The 21,221-nt window shown below is 35.4% G+C and overlaps 2 protein-coding genes across 2 annotated transcripts; both read right to left on the minus strand.

Annotated features, from left to right (window-relative positions):
• Positions 1-593: 593 nt before the first annotated feature.
• LOC120350203 lies at positions 594-974 on the minus strand. Its single transcript, XM_039422742.1, has one exon. It carries the CDS (start codon positions 972-974, stop codon positions 594-596), a length of 381 nt encoding a protein of 126 aa, XP_039278676.1.
• An 8,368-nt stretch (positions 975-9,342) lies between these two features.
• LOC120348825 (sodium/potassium-transporting ATPase subunit beta-2-like) lies at positions 9,343-20,366 on the minus strand. The gene is made up of 8 exons (XM_039423318.1): positions 19,254-20,366; positions 17,775-17,918; positions 16,299-16,439; positions 15,244-15,363; positions 12,980-13,161; positions 12,567-12,677; positions 11,218-11,386; positions 9,343-9,576 (listed from the first exon to the last, which is right to left on the minus strand). The coding sequence occupies exons 2-8, from the start codon at positions 17,911-17,913 to the stop codon at positions 9,473-9,475; spliced, it is 966 nt and encodes a 321-aa protein (XP_039279252.1). The 5' UTR covers positions 17,914-17,918; positions 19,254-20,366; the 3' UTR covers positions 9,343-9,472.
• Positions 20,367-21,221: the final 855 nt, after the last annotated feature.

Raw genomic sequence — 21,221 nt, forward strand, 5'->3', positions numbered from 1 at the left:
GAGTTGCAATTTGCTTTCAGGTGAGACCCTAGGCAAACAAAGCACCTTTTGTGTTGCTTTACAATTTGATTGCGTTTGGATAAGGATTCTCTTTTGAAAATGTCGCATCTATACAATTGATGTCCTTCTGAACAAAGAACACAAATGCCACCACTGATTGGATACCCAGTTTTAGTTGAAGAAAAGGGCTGCTTTCTCTGTTGATAATTACTTGTGCTAGGTTCAGCTTTAACAGAAACGGGATCTGCATATTCAATGCTGGCGCTAATTACTTGTTCATATTTGCGGGTTAGTGCGGTCACTTCCAGAGATTTTTCTTGACTAGCCACAAAACTCAATAAACGGTCAAAGGTGGGAACTTGATCATCTGGTATGGATTCTTCAAATTTCGTGCAGACAGAAAGCGGTAATTTGCGAATGCACATCATGGTAATCAAAAAATCAGCTTGGTTCAGGTTCATGTTGAATAGCGATCGTTTGGCTGAGTTGAGCTCGATAGAAAATTTTTTCAAAGTTTCAGCCAGAGTAGTAGAAGGAACAAAGGTATCGAATTTATTATATAAACTATATGCTTGATACCGGATATTGTTGTATCATTTGTGCAAGCTGTCATAGGCAGCTTTGTAGCATTCAGCAGTGTTGGTGTAATTTTGAACCAAGGTCAAAGCGTCACCACTTAAATATGAAGTTAGAAGATGGTATTTGGCCTCACTGGAATAGTCTTTACTGGTGTGAACAGCAGCATCAAAAACATTTTTGAAAACATTCCATTCATGAGGTTCGCCTGAAAATGTAGGTATCTGCAACTGAGGTTTCACAAAATTATTAATTGGTAGTTCATTAGCAGTAACAGCAGGTTTAGGAATGGTTTCAACCAGCTTAATACTATCAAAATCTGGTTTGGAATTGGATTTGCAGTTCAGCAAACTCCAAGGTAACTTCCTCAGATAGCGACTCTTTATCTGTTGCCTCATATTCACTCATTAATTTATCAAATTTTTTATCCAGACCAAAATAAAATTTGCTACAAGTCATAGGTACTTGTTCATTGTACTTATCAGCTAGAGAAGATATCGATTGATGCAACCTTCTTAGCTTATTCAATAATGTAAAATTCGACGCCATGATTGTTATGAATAATCATACAGAAATAGAAAAATAGGTTACCAGATTGAAATTTACAATCGAAAAAGCTCAGATTAGTGGTCAGAACAGTTTAAGTTGATGGCCGAAAAAGTTCATATTTAATAAGAAATAGTTCAAGATCACTGTTCAAAATCAATAGTTTGCAGATCAATGTTCACAATTAATAAAGGATAGGCGGTAATTCACTACGTTTAGCGGTAAGAAAACACACAGTTAGCGGTAAAAGTTTGTAGCTTACTGTTAGGCACTGAAGTTCAAAACCAAAACAAAACTTTTTAGGTTATGTCGAACCGGGTGTAAAAGTTCGATAGTTAACAGCTCGATAGTTGATATCATAAGTCACTAATCGATGTTTTCAGTTTTCGATACAAGATGGCGGTCGAAAGCGTCCGAATCGAAAATTTACGATTTTCCAAGAAAACTCACAAAGAACTCTCAGAAAAAATTGAAATGAGCGTTTTCACTGTTCGTAGGTTGCTTTTGCTCCAACATTTGGCTGCGGTGGACCAGTTTTCGTGTTAGAGCCAATGAGGTTGGCGTCTAAACACGTTACTTAGTAGCTCAGAAAATAAAATTGTTACCTTTAAAGGCGTCTTGTTTGGGGTATGGCGGGTTCGCAGTGGACTGTAAGAGTGGTCTCCTCGTCCTGGTAGGCGGTAACACGTTCCGATAATCAGGATTCACTTGCACTGGCGATGATAAATACATGGGGAATACATGTCGTGGCGAAGAGATTACACAAAGAAGATCCAACTCTAGATATTTAGCGGAATACTCTAACAATGACTTTTCTAACTAGTCGCGGTAGTAATTTAAATTCAAACAAGCGAAGCGGTAATACATTTATTAACTTCTTTGAAAAACGAGAAACAACCAAGAAGCGTCAGAGCACACACTTCCTCAAACAGTTACAAAACGGAAGAGAACTGGGAAGCAAAAGCGGGGAAGCCAGAGGGAGAACAGTGCCATCTACATATTGAAATAGGCGATCTTAGAGCGGCTGATGGCAGTGGCATGCTAGATGGCCGTGGGTGAGCGCGGTCGATTCAAATGGCTTGGCCCATACATGCTGAAATGATTAACTTGAAATTTTGCATAAAGATTCTTATTTTACCAAGGATAGTTATAGACCTATTTTAATTTTTATTAATCAATTAATTATAATCTTAAACATTGGAACAAATTTATTCAATTTGTGATACAAAGTTTACGTAATATAAAAGCCCATTCTTATATAGTTTTGCTATTGTAAATATAAATTACCAAATTCAAATTCAAATTGAGTATATTCACATAAATCATTACAAATACAGTAAACATGTATAAATAATATAAATACTTGTGAATTTTCCCCACATAGACAAGTCTGTGTATGGGGAAAGTGTTCTAATGAAAAACAACTTGGTACTAAAAAGAAAATTATAAATATTTACAATATAACTTGAAAAATAAAAGTTGATTAAATTTAGTGGAGAAAGTATATATGTTTTGAATTGAAGTAGTACAATATAACTATTATGGTATATAGCTTTAACATGGCACACAAGATAAAATTTAGAACTTGAACAATGATGAATTATGAGCAATATATTGATGATATATATATATGATGATGAATAAAAGAAAAATATATACATAGTATCAAAATCGGTAAGAGGAGTAGATGAGCTGATCAGCGACATCCGGTTTCAAATAACCACATATTTAAAATTCGTTTGTATATGTTAAGGCTAAGGGGTTCTATTTGCTTTATGTAGGCGGGTATATTTCTATAAAGAATGTGGCATATGTAATGACTATTAGATCTATTGCAATTGCTAACAAATCTGGGTTGTAGAATTCCAAATATATTCATATTTCGTGTTTGATAGGGATGGATAAGAGGATTAAATATTGCATTTTTATTACTTCGGATGAAAATTAAAAGTGATTTTATGTATAGCTGTTGGACCTGAAATTCTTGATAGGCCAGTTCTGTTGGATAGCAACTATCCTGGTTAAAGCAAGTCTCTATGATTGCTCGCTGTGCAATTCCGACAGCTCTCAAAGTGAACAAGGACGCTCCACCCCAGGCCAGGATTCCATAATTTATAATTGATTGAACATAGGCAAAGTATGTCCTTAGTAGAATAAAAATGGGAAGTCTGGCGCAGAATTCCCATTTTATTTACAAGGCCATCCCATACCAAAAAACCGTCTCAAGGTCAAAAAAAGAAAAAAACTTAGAAAAAAATAAAATAAGAAATAATCGAAAATAAATAAAATTTAATTCAATGACATTGAGCATAGTGGGGGACTGATTGGATATAATATAAGGGAGGTCTTAGTGATGAGAGCTATCATTGTGTTCCAGACTCTTCATGGCAAAGTTCAGTGTTCAACATGATGTATGGTTCCAGGAACTCCTTCTGGTTAAACTTTACACCTCTATGAACTTTGGTGATCTTCAATCCATGCTGAATGGCCTGCTTGAGCATACGGAAATGACAGACATAATGTTCTCAATTGTTCAGAGTTGTCATGAGACGTTTAGATCCTGATTTAAACATGACATCATCCAGGCTAAGAACAGTGATGGGTGGAGCCAAGGTCACGTGATAGGGGGAGGAGTGGGGGTTGCTGAAATTGCATCGCCAAAAGTAAAGTAAGGTGATTTTTTACCTATATGGAAAGAACTTTTTTAAACTAATGAACAATGCAGTGTTTGGGAAAACAATGGAGAATGTATGTAAGAGGATGAGCATTGAGCTAGTCAATGAAGAGAAACATCTCAAGAAACTGATTGCTTGTCCAACCTACAAAGATCGCATCATCTTTGGAGAGAACATATGTGCTGTCACCCTGCATAAAGATAAAGTTGAGCTCAACAAGCCCATCTATATTGGACTATCAGTGCTGGACATCAGCAAGACCCTGATGTACCAATTCCATTATGATGTGATTAAGCCAATATATGAAGAGAGGCTGCAACTGCTCTATCAGGACACAGACAGTCTGTTCTACCTGATGGAAACAAATGATATGTACAATGAACTACATTGTATTTCAGGACTACTTGGACTGTCTGTTTGAAAACAAAGAGATAGTCATAATCATCAGTCGTAATCAGTCATTCAAGGCGAGTGGATGTCGATATCACAGCAGAACTCAGATAACAAAATTTTCTTGTTTCATCATCCTAACCTTCAAGTTCAAAACTTTCATTTAAATTATTATTCATTAATTGTGATGGCGCAGTGTTATTATTGCAACAGTTCTCTGCCAGCATCAGGTGATGTCATTACTTGTTTTGGGTGTAATAATAAATTTCATTTTGGGTGCAGTCTCAAAGAATCTACATATCATTGTATGTCAGAGAACGAGCAAAAGAAATGGCGTTGTTTCCATGTGTGTAAAAACTCGAAAGGGGCAACAGGGATTGCATCTCCAGGTAATGAAACCCCTAGAGATAATATTAATAATCCGGAATTTCGTACAATACTCCATTCTTTGAACACTAAATTAGCAAGTATTGAAACGACTGTTAATTCTGTACAGGCGAGTCAGGTGTTCATCTCCTCTAAATATGATGAACTTCTCAATGAGATAAAAGTGCTACGTACCGAAAATAAAAGCTTGACTAGTGAGATTGCCAAACTGAACAAACAAATTAGCGCTAAGGATATTATCATTAACGATCTTAGTATGCAGATTAATGAACTTGAACAATATGGTAGAAAAAATAACTTGGAAATTCACTGTCTTGATGCAACTCATAGGTCTCCGCTCAAGGATTTGAAACACATAGCTGAGAGAATAGACTTGAACTTTAGAGAAAGTGATGTGAGTGCTACTCATAGACTACCTGTCCGAAAATCCACCGCAAATTCATCAGAAAATGCTCCTGTGTTGATTGTGCAGTTTGTTTTGAAATTGGTTCGTGCTGAATGGCTTACTAAAGGCCGTGCAGCAAAACTAACTAACAAAATTCTAGGAAACCCGTCAGATAAATCAACATTCTTTAATGAAAATCTCACAGCTTTTAATAAAAGATTGTTCATGCAAACTAGGAATAAGGCAAGATCTCTTGGTTATAAGTTTGTATGGACCTCTCAGGGTAGAATTCTTGTGAGAAAGGAACCTCAGGCACAAGTAATTTGTATTAAATGCGAATCAGACCTAGACAAAATTATTTAAAGATATTTGTACTCATAGTGCTTTGTAGTTACATAATTTGTTTTCTTATTCCTGTTATCTGCTATTTCAAATCTCTTTTTATTTAATGTGTATTATCACCCTATTCTCTGTAATGCATGAACATACTATCCCAGGTAAACTCAAAATTATAATTACAATCCCCTTTTAATTAGTCAACAACTACAATCATGATTGACAATGATTTTCAAATTGAGGAGATGGTTTTGCCATGCGAAACGTTTCCGACAATCGATAGCTGGCTTGCTGATAAGAGCGCCCCTTCCTTGTTAGCTCAACAGATTAGTTATCCGTTCAAAATTATTTACCTTAATATTAGATCATTGCAACAGAATTTTGACAAACTTACTGTAGCTATCTATAATGTGAATATCGATATTATTTTGTTAACAGAAATCAATATTGATCCTGACCTAAGTAGCCTTTTTCAAATAAATTGTTATAAAGCTGTATACAAGTGTGCTCCAAGCAGATTTTATCATGGCCTTGTTGCTTTTATAAAAAAAATATTCATTTCAAGGAAGTATCTGTCAATTTCAGTTCAGAAAATCTAGAATATATTATGCTGAATTTCAATGTTAATAACCTGACTCTTAATATAATAAGTTTGTATAGACCACACAGTTTTCATAAAGATAATTTCATTACTGATCTAGAGCAGTTAATTCTTGAGGTTGATAATACAGCTAATCTTATCATTATCGGTGATGCGAACCTAGATATTCTTAAATCCAATGATCAATTTGTACAGTTATATGAATCAATGCTTTTTTCTTATGGTTGCAAAAAAGGTATTTCTGCTGTCACAAGAGAAGAGCTCAGACAAAGTTTGCTCACTTAAACTTGTATTGATAATTTATTCCTATGTCTAAATAGTAATTTTATTGCTCATACCGGAGTCATCAATGTAAAGATATCCGATCATTATATCATTGGTTGCAAAATTCATTGCAACCCACAATCGAAACCCAATCATGACCAAAAAGTATTCAAAACTATCATAGATAAGAAAAAACGTATATCTTTATTAAAAAAAAAGTGAATGGAATAGTTGTCAATTACTTTCCTCTCCCAATTTGGTATATGAAATGATTAAATTAAATTTTGATAGTGCAACAAAACAATCTGAGAAAATTATTCGTATTAAAACCAATCATTCCAATGATTTTAAAAATAATTGGATGACATATGAACTATATAATAAGCTTAAAATAAGAGATATCTTATTCAGGCGTTCCAAAAGCAACCCTACGAATACTGTGTACAAAAATGATTATCAAGTTTATAGGAACAAACTCAATAAAGATATCACACTTGCTAAACGAACTTATATAATAAAAAGCTTCAATGATTCAAAAAACAATATCAGGAAGAAATGGAAGTGTATAAATGGTATTTTAGGACGATCATCTGACGTCTCAGATAGTAGAATCCTTAAAAACTTCTCTCACAAATTCTCAAATCCAGACCAAATTTGCTCAGCCTTCGCGGATTCTTGCAGTGAAATTTTAGCTGAACCTTTGTTATATATTTTCAACTTGGCTATTAAAACATCAACCTTTCCAGATGCTTTGAAGATTGCTCGTGTGACTCCAATATTCAAGACTGGCAGTAGAGAAAATGTTGAGAATTATCGTCCTAACTCGTTCATCAATGTGATAGCAAAGCTTTTTGAAGTATTGTTGCACGGTCGGATTTTCTGGCTCACCAGGTCTGGAATAGCTGAAGCTCAGCATGGTTTTATGCCTGGTCGCTCGACTGTTTCCAATCTGCTGCAATTCAGCCATGAGGTACATTCCGTGCTCGCTGATGGTGGTCGCATGGACGTTGTCTACACGGACCTATCCAAGGCATTCGATACTGTTGATCATGACATACTTTTGGAAAAACTTTATAGTAAGTTCGGCTTCTCTATCAAAGCAGTAAAATTCATGGCCAGCTATCTATGTAATCGTCAGCAATATGTTCAGTTGAGGTTTCATAAATCCAAACAGTATATATGTACAGCAGGAGTTCCCCAGGGATCAAACCTAGGACCTCTTCTGTTTCTTCTTCTAATAAATGATTTGCCCCAGTCAATAGAGTCCAGAATATTACTTAATGCAGATGATGTAAAAATAATCAGACATATAAAATATGCAAATGACAAAGCTACTCTGAAGAAATATATAAATAATCTGGCTCAATGGTGTCATTCTGATAAGCTCAAATTGAATATTAAAAAATGTTATGTAGTTAGTTACTCCAGAAAACCGACCCATGTTTCATAGATAATAAGTATTTGAAACAACAAAAGATCTTGGCATCATTTTTGATGAAGCTTTTAGATTTGATGTTCATATTGATCATGTCGTGAATAAAGCTTTCAAGATTCTGGGATTTGTGTGTAGGCAGTGTAGAGAGTTCAGATATACTGTAGTGTTCCTGTTATTAGAGTGTACAGTGCTTTGGTGTGCAGTGGATTGGAGTATGGTTCAGTAATTTGGTCACCTTACCGGACCGGCACGGCTCACGACATTGAAAGAGTGCAGAACAGATTCCTGAGATACCTATACTGGATAAAATATAAAATTGTATGTCCATTTGATTTTTCTGTAACAGGTCTCAGAGAACAATTTCAATTACATTTGCTGGCTTCTAGAAGGGATATGCATGGCATTACTTTTCTATGTAAGCTAGTGAATGGTGCATTGGACAGCCCTTCCCTTTTATCATTGATTAATTTCCATGTTCCGCGATTGACAGCTAGATCTTGCAATACATTTTCAATTGCCTTCTGCAGAACGGACTACAGTTATTATGAACCAATCAAAAGGATGCAGCGCCTATTCAATGTGAGCTGTGTCGGTGTGGATATATTTGGTGGGTCGGTTGATTCGATTGTGCGCGCGTGTCGAAGAAGGGTTGGTACCTATGTGGTCGGTGACGCATGAGTTGTTTGGCCTATCTCTTGATGGTAGTTATTAATAATTGTTACAACATAATTATATAGTATAACATATTATGATTTTTTCTTTTCTCTTAACTGTGTTTCTTTGGAGTGGAACGAAATTCTGTTTTATTGTACTCTCATATTATAAATCATATTCTGTCTTATTTGTTAAATTAGTACTTATTTTTATTCATATTCTTAATATTTCCTATTGGTTTACTACTTATTTTTTTTAATCATTTTCAATTTTTCATTAACTTTTTTCTTGATAATTATGAAGAACTTTGTGATGTTGAATCAGGAACAGTTTTGGGCTATAATGCCTGTTGTTCCCATACCTGTATGTATGTATTTTTTGTAAATAAATGAATAAATAGTTCTTTGTTTAATAGTTGAAAAAATGTTTGATGGAATTTCAAAGATACTTAATTGGAGAATAACTATAATATGCAGACATCGGCCAATAACCGAGGATTTGTTGCTATTTAAACATCTTGGCCAGAATTGTCTATGAATAGTGTAATTCATTGAGTTATTCACTTGGATCATTTCCACCGACGCTGAAAAGTGTTAATCTCAGTACAGGTTTAGACCCCTAGACCAGCCACAAAAGTACTGTAATGTTTTCACCAAACATTTGTTGACTGCACTGTTAATCTGGCAAGCAAAATCTGAACGTTAGTAGCAGTTGATTCCGACAGAGCTAAGATCGCAGTACAGGCGACTGAAGAACAATAAAAATTCAATCCTTTCTACCTGTCAGTCGAACCTGTTTGATAAAACGTTACATTGGTGAATATCCTTAGAATTCTGTTGTCTTTTTGAGCGTGAGGTCATCTTGTCCAGCTCTTGATATGGATTCAATACTATCACCTATAGAATAGTGTTATTTACTTAAATTTATTTCATTGAAGATCTTGTTTTGATATTGAGCCAAGCCATACAAGACGTTTTTTCAGTCGGCACGACAGGACAGGAAGCTCTCTCGATACGCCAACCAATCAGCCAATCGGAGAGCTTCCTGTCCTGAAAAAAATTCTTGCGTGGCTTGGCCCTAATAATGGAGCCAGTTATCAGTTTACCATTTAATGAGAAATCAGAATTCAGAAATTAGTAATCATAACCGACGGTTGTGATTGGCAGCTATCATCTGTGATTGGTTCAAGTTTTAAATGGCGGTTAGCAGCCTTTGATTGATTGTCAGTCGACAAGAATCTCGAAGTGAGTTATGCCGATGCCCTCCTTGCGATCGTGATAGATGTTCTTCGCCCAAGCCTTGCACTCAATGTTGATTATTACACCCGCTGCAAACAAACACATTGCATCAATGTTGATTATTACACCCGCCGCAAACAAACACATTGCATCAATGTTGATTATTACACCTGCTGCAAACAAACACATTGCATCAATGTTGATTATTACACCCGCTGCAAACAAACACATTGCATCAATGTTGATTATTACACCCGCCGCAAACAAACACATTGCATCAATGTTGATTATTACACCCGCTGCAAACAAACACATTGCATCAATGTTGATTATTACACCCGCCGCAAACAAACACATTGCATCAATGTTGATTATTACACCTGCTGCAAATATTGCAACAATGTTAATTATTAAATCCGCTGCAAATGAACACATTTATTCAATTGATTCTTGTGAGAGGATTTAACCGTCATTTAATCACGGTTGAATTTCTAAGGCTTACGTGCAACCGGCAGATAACTTCAGGAAAATTGCACTTTAATTGATCTACACAACCTGATTCATAAATTATTGTTTTTTACAACTTCCTATTAATACATCGGAATAGGAACAGTTTTGAGCTTGATTCTGTTGATCCTTCAGTAAGTTATCATTATTCTCATTGTAATAAATTGATACTTCGAAATTAGTAGAGTCCTGCGAAACATCTGCTGTAACTGTTTCAGGGGTGGTGAAAGTTGATGCCAGAGGAATGAGAATCGATCCATGTCCGGTGCAGCGATAGCAGAGTGAAGCTGCGAATCCTAGACTACTAGGCTTGGCCGCTATCTCGCTTAAAGTACTACTATTACTTTTGAAAATCTGTTCGTGGTTTACTGAATTTTCCTTTACTACCATCGAACTATTATTTCAATATATACCTTGATTGCTTTTGTTTAATAATTATACACACATTAAAAGATTCTAATGTAGTATTTAATAATAATTTACTTAATATTTGGTGGTAGGCTTTTAATCCAGCAGCCCTACAGAGAAAAGTGGATAATATTTATTGTACATGTTTCCGCGCAAGGAACAAAAGCCATGGAAAATTACTTTTTATTTGTACATCTTTGACAAATAATAGTATATTACGCTACAAGGACAGAAAGTTAGTGTTTACGGTATGAGAATAGTTTCCCGGGCGAGGCTTGCCGAGCCCTGGAATATTTTATCCGAATACAGTAAACACCTTTCTGAGAGAGTCGCGTACAATATTTTTCGCCACACTACAGGTATAGCTGACGCCAAAAAGTTAGACGGTTTTGTGGGTCTCTTGTGCGTTCCAACAGCTGATGTTGTCAAGTAGATGCTGATTGGTCTGTTCTATTCAAGTCATCTATAAGCTCCGCCCTGGCTTGGAATATCTATCCGAAAATCCGATACATTAGCTCCCAATGCTAAAGACCATTTCTCTTTCACCTTTCTTAGTTCCATGTTAGCGGCCGGAAAGGGTACTATTTCCGGCCTTAGCCGGAAAGAAACCTGTTCTGACGTCAGATGAGAGTCGTCTGCAAACAATGTCTTTCAGATCTATGTAGGGACTGGGAAACAGCTGCTTTCTGTGCAGTGTGGCGAAAAGGTTTTTCTATTTACTCTATGTCTATTGTACTACAACATAGTATCCTGATTTCAATGAGTTCTCAAGTACAATATTTTTGGGGGAGTAAATAAATGATTTTGGTACTTACTTTTAGGCCTCTTGAAGTGAATGGCTACCAAGGGACTCAGGTAGCCCTCGGCATTAGTGTAAGGGTAGAAGTAGCCCGGAAATCCCTGTCTAGGGATGTACTGGATCTCCCCTGCATTCTCCTTGTCTAGAGGACCCTCTCCTTCGCAAGTTATCCAGATTGTTTGCATCTACAAAAATGGACGTTACTGATTTAGAGCAATAATGGTATTTGAGAAAACTTCACATGATCAGCCCATATCACATACTGTAATTATTTTTCACGTGGCTTTGATTTGAAAAGTGAGAGAGAGTTCTCATCTACTGTAGAATAACGTTATTCATGTAGCCTAAATAGCCGAATAATTTCAAATACCGTGAAGTCTATTAATTGATATCATGATACAAGTAGCACACTGTAACACAACACAAGTATATGGAAAATAAAACTATAAAATAGTGATGATTCACATGAAGTGGCAAAGTTGGGACAAGTCCTGTCTTACATCTTTTAGGATAGATTTCTCCAAAGTTGGTTCAAGTATTAAACCGTTTAATCAAGGCATTTCAACTGGAATTTAAGTTAAATGTTTTTGGAGGAAGCGACCGTATACCGGACCCAATGTACCTAGAATGCAAGGTAGTGGCCACGAAAAGATGCGCAGTACTGAAGATGCACTCAGCTGCTGGGGGCTTCCAGCCTTTGCATGTGCAGTATCTTGTGAATAAATTGATGACACATAATATCAGCAATGACCATTTTCAGTGTTCATAGTGTATGAATAACAGTCCTTTTTGCTTAGTAGAATTGGAAGTAATTCTCAAGTGAAAACTTCATATATAGTTGTGAATGTTGGGCAGCATTTTTACTCTAAAAAGTCCAAAAAAGTAACTTGATGCTATAAGTGTAGAATAGTACATAGTATATTAACAAATATTGTAGCAAACATAGTATATCATTCTAAATATATTATAATTTCCTCTTTTGTAATAAATTTTCTATGCTTTTGAACTCCAGAGCGAAGCTCGGTTCCCCAATATTCTGAGAAAACAAAGACAAGTGGTAGATTCACATAAGATAGAGCACGCCCTGTCGGATTTGACTGTAATTAAACTACAGTAACTATATAACCATATGGTTATAAAGTTACTGTAAGTTAACCAGACGTCCACGTAGTTCTGTTAATTGAAACAATGGGGCGCTAGAGTCTCGACATTTCAACACATTTTTCTAGCGAAAATTCTACGGAGTCGCTAACAGTGCTAATATTGGTTTAAAATAATGTCAATTATTATTATTGAAATGGCAACAAACTTGCTATTACTGAATGCTTATTCTATGTAATTTTATAATTTTAAAGTCACACTTACAAACAGCTTGTTGATACTCTTCTGTTGGGCAATGTGTCGTTTGAGGTCACCTGGCATATTATCTGGAAAGCCTTCAGTCTCATTGTAGTACTCCGGTTGCCAACCAATTATCTAGAAACATATCGAATGAATTAAGTTACTTTAAAAAAGTATGTATGAGAAAAGTGAGACTTGGCTCTCCATCCGAAAAAATAACAGAGTTGCTAAATTGTGTAGAATTGCAACTTTATCAAATGTCTAATTCAACCACAGAATTTTATTTAGAATTCCCCAGTAGTGCTGAAAAAGTTTCAATGTTGTTCTGATGGGTTCTTGTGAAATTAATCACGACTAAAATTTAACCGGCTTTTGTACAACCGGCACATAGAGTATTTTTACAGACTGAACTTTGGCTGATTGATTTGATCGGATACCTTGTTCAGTTTGAGAAAAACACAAGGGCTCGATTGATGGTAGTTGAAATTGTTCTCAGAGGTGCAGGGAAACCAGTTCTTGACGTCGACGTCGCACACCTGACCGCGTCCCGGCGGTCGATCATAGTCGCAGTTGTAGATGTTCTGTCCCCTCCCCGGCGTCAGACCTGGCCTCCTGTAAACTGCAAACGCAACATTAAATCAATTAATTCATAAATCAATTAAATCTGCGTTCACGCCAAAGTTGTCGACAAAATATTGTCCACAAGTAGTTTTATACAAAAAAGCTGTTCATTTTTTTTAGAAAACAAGTTGCTGTTCTCTAACAAAAACAAAAGTTGCCAATATTTTGCCGTAGTCGGCGTGGATTACGCAATATCTACTATGGTTAAATATTGTCAAATAGTCGTTGTCAACAAAAAAGTTGTTCATTTTTTGTAGTAAACAAGTTGCTCCTCTCAAATGTTGAGAAACAAAAGTTTTCAATTTCTTACTATAGTCGGCCTGGACTTGTAGATGCGAACATTTTGTTGGCAACTTTCTCACTTTTCTCACACTGAGTGAGAAACAAGAATTTTGTAAAACAAGGATTTCCACAAGTTGTCGACAAAAGTTGCTGTGCTTTTCAAGAAACTGGGAACAAATTGCCAGTTCAATTAGTTCAAAAACTCAGTTGACAAATCTTGTGTAAACGCGGCTTAATAGTTCTATATCTCACCACCATAATATAATACAAATCAAGAGAAAACATTATACAAGATGCGCCAGAGAAACTTACTTATTTGTAAGGTCAATAAAAACATAAGTACTTTAGATATTGTTTCAATCTTTTTTATATGAGAATACAATATTTCATTTTTTCATGCAGTCTTGAAAATTACATCAGACCAATGGCGACCCCCATTGCGCATACACTGATAAAGTCGATTTTTGAGATTTCGCTGCAGCATAGCAAACGGTATGTTGGCAACGGCGTCGCGAATGTTGTTCTTGAGGTGTGCTATGGTCCGTGGTCGATCGACATAAACCAGGGATTTCAAATAACCCCATAAAAAATCGCATTGAGGAAACGCATGTGGAAATGAGCCTTGTCAAATGACCGCGTCTTCAGGCAGGTTGTCAATCAGCATATGACATGCATTTTGACGGGTAACAAAATCGCGTTCAGTCAAGTCTTGTACAACAGCCAATTTATAGGGATGGAGTTGAAGGTCTTCATGAAAAATTCTTCGAACAGTGGAGTCAGAAATTGTCATACCAGCTGCGTGTTTGCGAGCCGAACGCCGTGGAGAACGCACAAATGACTGTCTCACTCTTTCGATATTTTCTGGAGTTTTGATGAAGTCCGTTTCTGGGTTTAGCGACACTTCCACACTCCTGAAATGAGTTAACCCACGACAGAGTCGAATTATGGCCAGGAACGAGTCTGTGGGGAGGAATTTCAAATCGAGCGCGGAAGGTGATCGACCATTAGAAAAGAAGCTCTCAACTGCGAAGGCCCGCTGCTTTCTAGACCGGAGCATGATGGCTATTTACTTGAGGGAGAATAAATTAGAGAACTTCCCCCTCCAGATGCACCTCCTCCTGTCCCTCTACACGACCAATTCAACGCACGGAAATTTTTCAAATAAGTAAGTTTTTCTGGCGCACTTTGTACAATACGAGTTGTTATACGATGTTGAATGATTTGAAAGAAAATAACGGAAACAATTATTATAGACAATCAATGAGTCTTGTGGGAAATGAGGTTTCCAAGGGAAGGGGGATCAAATATGAAAATTGAACAAAATTATAACAAAGTAGGAAAGAAACCGGGAAGTAAATTAAATTCTTCGATTGATTTTCAAGTGTTGCGGTATGGTACGGTGACAAAATTAAAATTACGTATAAATTTGACTCAGAATGAAGTTAGGTCAAGCCACAATAACAAAAATCATGCTCTAATAGATATCTGATAATTATAAATACCAACTTATAGGTCTATAATAAAAATGTAGAATTAAACATCCATCAATATCAAAATTCGAGAGAAACAGTTTTGGGTAAATCCCGTTGATTTTCTCCCAATTATTGATTCGATTGTGTGCTTGTGTTAATAAGTTATAATATATGAATAATAAATTATCAGTATCAATTATTCATCAATCACCTCTCAAGAATATAAGTGGCCTTGGAAAAATGTTCTCACCAAACTGTGACTTTTGCCTACTTTTTCTCAATTTTTCAACTAAAACATTTATTTTTTCCCATGAATGATGACTTACCATCTAGGAAGCTCTCCAAAGTATCTGTCCAAAACTTGTAGCTCAGCTTCTCCTTGCCACGGTACCAGATCAGAGTACTCTTGCTGTCCGTATCATTGGGCCATGGACGGAATCCTAATCCTGAGTAGAAAAGATAAAACCATGTTATTAATTCCATAGTGCACTTTAAATGCACTCAAACACGTCATAATGGCAGTATTTGATTAGTATTGGTGTTGCTATACTAGTCAATTATTCGACAAAGCAGATAGCGAACCCCTTTTCTAGCTCAGCAAAGTTGCCAAATCGTTTTATAACAGTGAAGAAATATAATTAACAAAATATTGGATTACTATGTGATTCCGTATTCATATGCATTGGCATATTGAGATACCAAGACAGCAGCTTCTTCAAATTTTGATCTTGCTGACCCTTTTCCAAACAGTCATATTATTTGTATACTAGTAGTTCTGTGAACAGTAGACCTCGCGCAGTTATAAACCACAGCCTCCTCGCCTATTTTCCTACTGTCCATCAGAGTAAATGATTCTGTCCTGTCCTGTCGTGTCATCAAAAGCTTACCGAGTTGAAAGCAGAGAAATTCTATAATTTCTCTGCTTTTCTAAGTCAAGGTACCACTGGTGTAAGTGAAAATCATTTGTTCGCCACTAATAGTAGCATATTTATTTGATGTTATCCCTCGGTCAAATAATGCCTAATAAAAACTGAAACAACGAGAATATATGTATATCCATAAAACTAGATAAGTAACAACTTATGACGGCACTTACACTTAAGCTATATCACTAAAGACCTTGGGATAGGATCGACATTATTACCTGTTCTGTTAACGTAAGCCATACCGCTATTACGGCTCTTCTTTGATACAACACGAATACGTTTCTCTGTACATCAAGCTATGAACGAACCCTTGAGTGTGTGAGGCCTTGTAGTGAGTTGTAGAATGCCACTTGAATATAATGAACATTTTTTAATGTGCATCTTTCACGGACAGAACCAAATAGTAATAGAAAAATATGGAGTCTCAAATAAAAGCAATTATAATGAGAAATTACCTGGCACATTTCCAACAAGCGATTGATCAAGCGTCCACCTGGGCACTCTCGGATCCAATGTGTGGTAGAATATCCAAAGCATTATGCCGAACATTGAAGCCAGCACTGAGTAGAATATCAGGTAGAACAGAAGTATCTTAGCTGAAAAACAAAAATTAAAACAATATTTGAAAACCACTTACTTATTGATCAAGAACAATTTTGTTAAATATCTTGAGACTACTTACTTTTCTTATTACACCCACTGAAATTATAAAAGGGTACTTGATGACTTGATGACTAACAATAAATTAAACTTTGGATTACTCTATAGTGAGGTCCACGTTATAATGGCAGTAAAGAAAGTTAGGAGAACAGAGTTGCCGATCTTCTGCCTTATCACTGCCTTATTTTCAAGATAGCTGATACCGGTATATCTGATGTAATATTAACTGTTCATTCTTGTTTATAAATAATTAATTATATTTTATTAGTAATAAAAGTATATTTCTCAATGATTTAGGCTCATATGCAGATACTTGGCTTGAACGGATAAATGTCAGCTGTTCGTTTAAGCCCCTTATGAAACAAATTATGATAAATGCAACCATATCTACAAGTGAATAATCTACATATTGTTAGCATATGGCCCTGAATAATAAATCTTTAAGCTGCGTTCACACCAAAGTTATTATCAAAATGTTAATAGCTTAATCCTTATAGATTCTATACGATAAGATTGAACAAAACTTATCATTCACATGATGAACATATGTGTTTGTCAAGTTCGTTCAATCTAATAGAATCTATAAGAATTAAGTTATTAACATTTTGATAATAACTGTGGTGTAGACCCAGCTTTAGAATTGAGATTGAATCGTTTGTTAAGTATTAATAATTACACTTCTACATGGTCAAAAAACAATCTGACAAAGTTGCGGAGCTAGAAAAGGATAGCGCTATCTGTTTTGTTCAATGATAGACCAGGATAGCAACACCAATGTTAATCAAATACTCCCATTATAACGTAGACCTCACTATAGACTATTTTATTTTTATATATTTTTTTAAATATGTTGTACACATTAATGTGTATATGATTACACGTGAATGAGTTAATTTTTTCTCACAAAGATGTAATAATGCATTGCAGATTAATATATTATTGGAGTCGCTAGCAGGGTACACTAAAGATAGACAGTGCCTTGAAACACGTCCGGAGTTTACAAAGCATCATCTCAAATAATATATCTTATTATTCACCAAGAGAATATATTTTTTTTGTTTTAATAATAAATTTTTATCATTATTGAGATGGTATATTTTGGTAGTTCATCATATTTCTACATAGTCTACAAACAATTTGTCGTTACAAACAGTGCGGAGTTGCAAAAGGACAGAGCTATTGGCTTTGTCTAACTACTGACAAGGATAGGTGGATAGCAAACCAATGTTAATCACATGCTGACTTTATAACGTGAAGCTCATTTTATTTACCCCAACTTGAGCCAGTCCTGCCGAGAACGCTACCCTTCTCAGGATTGTAGATGAAAATCTTGAAAGCCTCCCATTTTGAGATGTGAGGAGGCTTCTCATAACCATGGAAGCCTTCGTTGCTGGCTGTTATGTCGGCCATTGCAGCTGAAAAATTGAATGAAAGACTAATTTCAATTAAGTATCTATCAAAACTAATAGTTCTGAGTTGTTTTCAATTAACAGTTCAAATATGTTTTGTGATGATGTAAGAAAAAAACAAATTTAGTAGGGCAATCTTGTATAAGAATTAGGATGAGCCTGAGAATTGGGGTGAATTAGAAATAGTGAGGGAAGAGGTAGGCAGGAGCGGTCGAAGCTGAGAGGTACCTCTCCTGCATCACAAATAAATTTCATGTACATGTTGGGTTCACCTCTTCCATAACACGAAATGTATTATTTTTCTGCCTCTTCACAATGCGCACAACCCACACAATTGGATTCGTATCACCTGGATATTGATATTGAGTTTATGTTTGGTAGGATGAATTGAAATCAAGTTATGAGAAGATAAAAAGTATTTTAATTAATTTTTGTATAATTGAAGTCAATGTATCATTGTAGTTCATTATTTTTCAATCAGTGTCCTACTCAAATAATTGTTAGAATAAGAATAATTCTTTCATTTATTTTTCAAAACGTTATGATACTACATCACACTTCCAATAATGATAAGCTATAATTCTAATTGGGATATATTTTCATTATGACAATACTTAGAATATTCATGATAAATAAAAGAGAACGTTTTTCATAAGTTAGCTACAAATTTTCAAACAATTCCAACAAAACCACGAATAAAAACTATCCCACAATGATTGACTTCTTGGGATGGATAAGGATCTTTAATCATTCCTGAAAGTAGCATTTTGAAATAATACATTATTGCAATTTAATTTTACAGTTGAGGATTTGCTACAGTAGACCTAATTTGATTGGAGGAAATTTCATGTGAATGTTTGAAATTATAAATTTGATGATACACAAATTGCATGAATGATTGGGAAAGGAAGAACAAGCTCAGACCAAGGCTGTTCCGTCCCAAATTTTGAAAAAAAAATATCCGAAAAGTAGGTGATTCTCTTTTTCATCAATTTTATTCATTTCAAAAGCATATACGGTACAAACCAGCATTTTGGATTGAAACCTGAATATAGTTGAATAATTGTACTCAATTTATTCATTTATTGCTCATAACAAATAATTAATAGATTAGAGAATATAAACAAAATGAAATATTGGGAAGTACTTCCCCAAAAGAGCAAGCTCGTGCTTGGGGAAGTAATTCAAATAAAATAATTTTATTCAGAAACAATTTACAAAATGATAACGAAAAGCTACAAAATGTTGAGTTTATTGTCATTATTAAATTATGATTTGTGGAAATTTAAGGCACCAATCACAATAATATAGTGAAGAAATGTGGTAAAAGTGTTAACTTACCTTAGATGTGTTGCTAGAGATAGGCTTCACATGGAGGGCTCTCAACTCAGCCCTTGATCGCCAATGATGAGAGTGAAGCTGCGAGCCTAGTGACCAGCCAAACTTCGCCAGAAACAATAAGCGAGACAGAGAGAGTGAGAGTGAGAGAGAAAGACAGATAAGGGAGAGAGAAAGAGTGGATGAACGCTGATGTAGAAGAGGAGAAAGATTAGAAGGTGAAGGAGGAGTGGAAGTAGTCATGTTGGGAGGGGGAGGAGGTGGAGTAGGAGGAGGAAGAGAAGGAGGAATGATGATGAATACAACGGGAAAGAGGAAGAGACTGAGTGGTTGGGGGGCTAGTGGAAAAGGAAAGGGATGAAGGGAGGGAGTTACAGATGGGGGAGGAGGAGGCGGAGGATTTTGAATAGGAGGAGACCACAAGAGGATGAAAATGGCGATTAGAAGAAAAGAATAAGTAAACGATTGAGTAGAGAGTAGAAAAAGGACGAAAAAGAAAAAAAACGGATCTGGAAAAAGAGAAAACGGACGAAGAAAGAGTAGTTGAAGATGGTGGTGGGTATAAGGATAAGCAGCCGAAAAATGGAAAGATAAGGGAAAGTACTTGAAAGAAGAGGCAGCTCAAGTGAATACAGACGTAGAAAAAGATTAAAAAATTCAGTAAAAGTGGATAAAAGTGGGAAGAAACAAAACAAAGGTGGAGGAAAATAATATTGCCTAGGAAGTTATAAAAGGAAGAAGAATTGAATTAGAGGGTGAATAAGTTGAAGAAATGAGATAAAATAAACTGAAATGGACTGAAAAAGAAGGATAAGAAGAAAATGAAGATAAGGAAGAAGAAAGAGGATTTAACGAATAAATCGGTAAGAAGAAAGACTTTAATAAAGAAAAAGAAAAATATTAAGACAGAAAAATAAAAACATGAAGAGGAGTAAGAAGAAAAATAAAAGTTTATGGAAATGAAAGAATGGGAAAAACAGAAATAGGAGAAAAATTTATATACAAGAAAAACTAAGGAAATGGAGGAGACAACAATTAATAGGGTGAAATAAAAAATAAAGGAGAGTAGAAACAATCAGAAGAAATCAGTAACAAAAACAGATCGAAGAGAAAAGAGACGAAAACTCAGCAAGACCAGTATCACTAAAAGAAACTTGAGCTGAATGAGGAGGAGGAGGAGAAGACAAGGAGGATTGAAAAGAGGATATTAGCGATTATTCTATTGGTGTAACTCTGGGCCTCATCACCATACTATCCGTGACCTCTACTCCTCTCCTTCTAACCCCCCCCCCCGCCGACCCTAATGTTCTGTGAGCTTGACCTCATTCCTCACCTCAAAAAGTTAGGTATATAATTACACATAATAAAAAGAATAACATTGAAGAATGACAGAATAAAATAAATAACTTCCAACACAACCATAAAATCTCACAAATAACTAATTTGACAAGATAAATATTCATTATTTTGTTTTATGTTTTGAAACAGTCACCCAAATAATCTCACAATAAACTAATTGAAAAATACAATATTTTTGTTTTGCTTGTGCATGGGTTATGGAAAGCGTGAGGATGAGAGATTAATTAATTTACAATGTAAAGATTAGTTGATTTTGATACATCAGGTAATTGATAGCATAGGAATTTGGTTCAATCAAGTATGATCGAATTCGAAATCTCCCCTTCATCAATTATATTGATCATAACTCACGATATGATATATCAGATAATAACTGTTCAAAGGATACATACATAATGTGAGATCAAGGTCAGTGGATAAATTTAATTATATCATTAATCAATGTTTCATTAGTAACCGAAACGATGATTCATCATTTTTAATTCAATCAATAATGATTATTGATAAAAATTGGAAAAATTCAAAACAATAAAAGAATGATTGAGAAGAGTCCTCAAACTCGTCGATTCCAGTTGAAACTGGCAACATGAATGGAAGACTATGAATGGAGTG

Source organism: Nilaparvata lugens, chromosome 3 (assembly GCF_014356525.2).
Source record: "Nilaparvata lugens isolate BPH chromosome 3, ASM1435652v1, whole genome shotgun sequence".
Classification (NCBI taxonomy): Eukaryota; Metazoa; Arthropoda; class Insecta; order Hemiptera; family Delphacidae; genus Nilaparvata; species Nilaparvata lugens.